We start from the raw sequence: 6,170 nt of genomic DNA, 5'->3' as shown, positions 1-6,170 counted from the left end.
CTCACCTCCTCTATCTGTCCTTAGCCCTTTCAGCCGCTTAATTACCAGACTCAGTTTCTTCTCTCAGCTTTATGTTTTTGAAGAACCCAAGCACCTGATCTTTTGTCTGAAGCATTTCCACCCACATATATCTGCTATAGTCATCTACCACAAGTAGAAAATAAGATGCCCCCTATGCTTTTCGGAGTGATCTGCCCACATAAATCTGCATGTACTAATTCTAGACACCTTTCAGCTCTGAAATTTGAAGCTTGAGGAAAAGGTTTTCTGTGTTGTTTTCCAAGGACACAACCATCACACACCTTTTCTAGTCTCTTCACTGTTGGCATTCCCTCTACCAAACTTCTACCACTTAAATCATGTAAAGCCCTGAAATTTAGGTGACCAAATCTGGCATGCCATTACCAGCCTACTTCTTCAGAGTTAGTCAGCAGACAGATTGGTGATGTCAGGCCAAATCTAGCAATGTATAACCAGTTACCAGCCCTTTCAGCAACGATTAATAGTTTCCATTCTTGATCATAAACACACAGTTTCCCATTTTTTCCTTCATATTTAAAGCCTTTTCTTCTAACTGACCGAGACTAACAATATTGCACTTCATCTCAGGAATATAATACATATCAGTCAAGACTTTATGACCTCTACTCTGATCTTGCATAACCACCGAGCCCATACCTTGAATTTTGACTCGAGAGCCATCACCTAGCCGAACTGTTCCTTGAACATTTGAACCAATCTGTGTCAGCGTTGATCTTGAACCTGTCATATGATTGCTTGCACCTGTGTCTAGCACCCACATATCATCAGACATCGAGATGGGTGTTGTGCCTTGAGAGAGATGAACATGTTGGTCGTGCCTGTGAACGACATCACAGGTTGCTAGCATCAGTGCGCCGGGGTGATCAGCACCACCCACAGCCACGTTTGCCTCTAGAGCTGGCACTTCCTTTTTCCTCCCTTTCTTCGGGCGTTTGCAATCTTCCGCCCAGTGACCATAGATGCCACAATTTCGGCATCGACCTTTTCGCCTCGGAGTTCCTTCATAGGTTAATTTTACCTGTCCAGAGTTGCTCCCTTCATGCCGCGACGACATCTTGGTCTTGGGAAAAGAAACACCGGAGTTACCGCCGCCGTCGTGGTGACTACCACGCAGACGGTGTTTGTGCTTCTCTAGCCATTGTACCTCTGCTAGAAGGAGACAGCCTGTCTTGTCGACGAGGTGTTCGATCTTGTCGTCGAATCGATCCTCCGCCGCACGCAGGCGCCCCACCAACTCATCCACAGAGAGCTGTTTTAAATCACAAAACATCTCAATTGTTACCACTACCTGGGTAAATCGTGCAGGGACCATGCAGAGAAATTTCTTGACGACGCGAACATCTTCCACGATTTCGCCGAGTGCTCGGAGGTTGCCGACGAGGTTGGTGATTCTCATCCCGAAATCCTCGACAGATTCACCGTCTTTGAATTTGATATTCTCAAATTCTTGGAGCAATTTTTTGGCGTTAACCTCCTTCACCCGATCAGCGCCGAGCCGCATCAGTTTCACTGCCTCCCACGCCTCCTTCAAGGTCGGCCGAGCACTAAGAGATTGCCACATTTCCTTCGGCACCGAGCGCAGGAGCACGCTCATGGCTTGACGGTCATGCGCCCTCTTGGGGTTGATCCCTGGACTGATCACATCCCAGATCTCCAGCGCCTCAAAGTTACACTGCATTAACATCGCCCACTCGGAGTAATTATCACGAGTGAGGAGTGGCCACATCAGTGAACTCTCCTTCACGCCGCCACCGGAACCTGATGCTTGATTCATGGTGTTCAACGGTTGTCGTCGAGGGAGAACGCGCTTCTTCTTCGCTGGTTCTTGAGGAGGGCTCACCGATCCGTCGTATTGCATACAACCTCGGCTCTGATACCAGAATGTTGGACCGGATCGACGGCGAACAACGCAAAGAACTCAGTGTAGCGCAGTGTCGCCGGAGCGCGATCACCACGTCTGAACGGAAGAGAGGACACAGTTGTATTTTCTGTTGCCGCAACTGCGCAACCATGCAAATGCATTCAACTAGGAATTAAAACACCCGGATCCGTCTTCCCCGTTGCACTTAGCTACTGCAAGACGTGCCGTAATTTCAGCAACGTCCGCGACATGCACGGCGAGCTAAGTCGCAGCGGAAAAAACGCCCTTTGAAGCGGTCACGGCGAGGACTGAGTGCACTCTTCAGTCCGCCCATGATTCTACGCCGAATTACAAATATGCACGCGCAATCTAAAACAAACTAATGCTACTGCAACAAAGTTCGTGCCCGGGTTTGGACCACTGAAACCCGGGTGTGACAGTTCAATCACATTGATCCGAGATCTTTCTATGATCTCATAAAACCGATGCGGATTAGGAGATCTAGTGTTCTTAAAACCTGCCTACCATTGTTAAATTCTATGGTGTGTAAGATCGATTCCCTAAGCCCCTATATGCTTGCACAACTTTTGCATGTACCGTTGACCTCCATATCAGCCACACATCGTTGTCAGGACCGAGAGGCGTAGATTGGACAACAGGAGAGACTTCAGCATCTTGAGCACGATCAAGTTTCGTAGGCCAGAGAACGTGGGTGGATTCATGGCACACATCCATGCTGTTGCATCATGGGCGTCTGCCGTCTGGTCGAGGTGCACGGACATCAGGGCTGTCTGGTTGCTATGCGTCCATGGCGGACAATAGAGCCATCAAAGATCAGACTGCCGCCACCAAGGCCGACGGGCGGAGGCATGGCCATGGCACAACGTGGAAACGTGGCTTGAAGAAAGGATGCGGGAGGGGCTGTGTGTAAAATATTTGGCATTCGTTGGATCTGAATTAGAAGGCCTAGATGTTATATGTGTACATGTGCATTGTCTCTCCATGTGCACCGGATATTCTCCTTTGGACAAATATACATGGCAGAAGCATATAGGACAGAAAAAAAAGAAACACAAATTTTCTTAAATTGTTGATACGCATAGCTATCAATCAACAAGTGAAACAATAAAAAAAACACAGCTGCGAATGAATGCATAAAAAATTGGAATGAAGAAAGTAGAAAACAAAATGAACAATGTACTACTCCGTATATATATGGCGGGCTCGGTCGCTGTCCTAATTATTTTGATCAGTACTGTGGCATGCTGCACTCGGGCGGCACCGTGCCGTTGTACCTCTTGCCGTCTGCGCAGTAGTCGTAGATGGTGTAGCCGAGCTGCACGGCGCGCATCTGGCGCAGCTGCTCCTTGGTCAGCTGGCACAGGTCCGGCGCGGCGTACCAGTTTGATGACGACGCGCAGCTGTCGGGGCACCCTGCGGCGCCATAAAAGGCGCAGTCGCAGACGCGGAGGTTGATGTCGCGGTACTCGGCGACGAAAGGCGCCTTGGTCCAGTCCGTCTTGACGCGGCCGCCCTGCGTGGCCCAGTCCTCCGCCGCCCAGATGCTAGAGAAGGCGTACATCTGCCTGCGCGTCGGGAACGGCACGCCCTGCGCCGAGTGGTTCCGGAACACGCGGATCGGGATGCCGTCGATGAGCCATCTGCATCGGCATGCATGGCATATATGGCAGGGCAGGTTATCAATATGATGCATGGTTTCGACGTGTCGTAGGAAGGATAGGCTACACATACACGATCATGCACTGGTTCCAGAAGATGGTGTAGTTGTGGTAATCGGCGGTGGGGTCGAACCACGGCCGGAACTGCATCTCCTTCTGACCTATGCCGTCGGCAAAGACATTGGTGTGGATGGTGTAGGGCTTTCCAGTCTCGTTGCCCAGGAACTCGAAGTCGATCTCGTCGTGGTTGTCTCCGATGGATGACGTCTGTTGTTTCAGTTACATGCATATTGGATACAAAGTTTGTCGATCATGCATGCATGGATGCAATGCAACGATCGAACGATATATATCGATGTGTGCACTCACGTAGTAGGTGGTGACCGTGCCGGCCGAGTTGCCCTTCACCAGCTTCATCCGAGTGGAGACGCTGCCGTAGATGAACTGCTTCTTGGTCCGGAGCATACTGCCTGTTGATCAACATGCGTGCGTATGTACGTCATCGGGTAGGATTGCAGTATTCAATTCCGTACAAGTCAGCAGCGAGAACGTAACACACATCGATCAGATTGTATACCTGAGGAGTTGCTGACGAGGGACAGCGTGAGGTGGTTGCCTCCCTCGTCTGTCTTGGCGTTCTTCGGCTCCCACGTGATGTCGCAGTCGCTCACAAAGTTGGCGCCGACGAGCCTAAGCTCAAGCACCGCCATCAAGGCGACGGCGGCGGCAATACCGTAGAGAGCCTTCGCCTTCCGCATCCTATATATATACTGAAAAGTCGATAGCGCTATCGTTTCAGGGTTGATCGATCTATCGACGACGCCTTTCTCAGCCTGACTTCGATCGACAGAAACTGGCCTCTAGCTAGAAGGTGAGCTAATTTGCTTATGTATATGCAGCATGCATGGTGAGGTGAGATCGAACTCAGTCGTTTGGTGGTGCGTGTTGGCAGTTTCTGAGCTAGTGGCACGCATGTAGGACAATTAATATTGAGTTTTTCATTTCGTAGCTGTAGGATTGATTAGCCACCAGCTTGTTTTTGTTTGTTTGGATCGTTTGAATAATACCATATATAATGGCATCTTTGATTTCTCCATCTAATATCCTTCTTGCCATGCTATCTTAGTGCTACGCACGAAAAGCTAGCTACGATGCATGCACTACTGCACTTTGATTCCCATGGTCTATTTGACAGGCAGGCAACAACGAAGGGCCACGACTTCGTCTCTAGCTAGGCTCCCTTAACTCGGGCGGCAGGTGGGTCAATGCTCTCAATGGCCACTATACTGTTGTCAGAGCTTATGAGGAGACGAATGAAGGCACAACAACAAAAATGGCCAACTATAATATTGAGTTTTTCAAAGTATTGATTGATGGCTTCAACCGCTACTATATAAAGAAGAAACATTAGCACTAGCTAGTTGAAATCACCAATTGGTAGTGGCCTCTAGGGCTCCAACAGTTAGAACCAGTACTAGTACTTGTATTACTGCAGTAACTCAATAGGTACTAATGATAAGGGTTCAAAGCTTCTTCCTTAACTAGTGAAATAATAGTATATATACGCATGGCTTTAAAAATTGACAAGTAGCTAAAACTTGAATAACTTAATCTTATTATAGCCCAATAACATCTATAGTAAGTCTTTACTAAAACATACTCGAGTAACAATTATTTCTAAAGATTCCTCATAAATAAATAAAAACTCAAGCATAAGGCTTCTTATGACCGTGCATGTCTAGGCGAGGAACAAGGGGAAAATGCAAACTAAGTGTAGCTCAGTTGGTCTTTGTTTTTGATAGGACATGGTTATCTAGATTTAATCCTCAACAATATGTGGGTCCTCATTTTTTTCTGTATTTATTTCATATTTTAACAGTGTTATTCATTCAATGATAAGTGATGTGGTCGTCGATAGCATGATATCTATGTTTCCTTTATCAAACTCAAAATTTATTGAAAGTATAAAGTTTCTAGATTAAAACTAGAATATAAATCATGACAACCTTAGATAGTAGCGGTAAAACCCCTAAAATTGACAATATAAACATGAAATAGCAAACATGGGTTAATGCAGGTTCTAAATCATGACATAATATCCCATGGGTTAATTTGGCTTGGGAAGCATACTTTGAAGGGAAGGTTTTTCATGCTTGCACACAGTTGGGCTCTTTCTGGTGGACAAATGTTTTCTGACTCACACTAGTACAGAGAAGCTCTGTAGTGGCGGTTGAAAACGTATTTACACTGGCGGGTATGTAAAGAAAACCGCCAGTGGAAATTGGCTTCCACTAGCGGTTCCTTAAGCCGACCCCACCTGTTTTTTTTTTCACTGACATTTGATAATCAAAACCGCCAGTGAAAATTTGAACGTACTGTCGACTTTGAGCTCTTTTCTACTAGTGTCGATATCATTTATAGATTGATGGCTAGATGTTTAATCGGTGACGGTGCTTCAATCTCTTTCTAGGGGGACAACTAGGTTGGGGAGGCCATGAAGTTCAAGTTTCCCAATCCGACATCTTTTGCGTCTAACTTTATTATCTCAATTAAGGAAGCCAAAGAAGAGCTAGATGTATCCACGCCAT

At 47.0% G+C, this 6,170-nt stretch overlaps 1 protein-coding gene across 1 annotated transcript; it reads right to left on the bottom strand.

The window, feature by feature from the left end:
• Positions 1–2,874: 2,874 nt before the first annotated feature.
• Positions 2,875–4,551, bottom strand: LOC103638415 (probable xyloglucan endotransglucosylase/hydrolase protein 26). Its single transcript, XM_008661338.2, has 4 exons — positions 4,160–4,551; positions 3,952–4,052; positions 3,656–3,849; positions 2,875–3,564 (listed from the first exon to the last, which is right to left on the bottom strand). The coding sequence occupies exons 1-4, from the start codon at positions 4,338–4,340 to the stop codon at positions 3,153–3,155; spliced, it is 888 nt and encodes a 295-aa protein (XP_008659560.1). The 5' UTR covers positions 4,341–4,551; the 3' UTR covers positions 2,875–3,152.
• Positions 4,552–6,170: the final 1,619 nt, after the last annotated feature.

This window comes from Zea mays, chromosome 9 (genome assembly GCF_902167145.1).
Source record: "Zea mays cultivar B73 chromosome 9, Zm-B73-REFERENCE-NAM-5.0, whole genome shotgun sequence".
Lineage (NCBI taxonomy): Eukaryota > Viridiplantae > Streptophyta > Magnoliopsida > Poales > Poaceae > Zea > Zea mays.
This window is presented reverse-complemented; position numbering and strand designations above follow the sequence as displayed.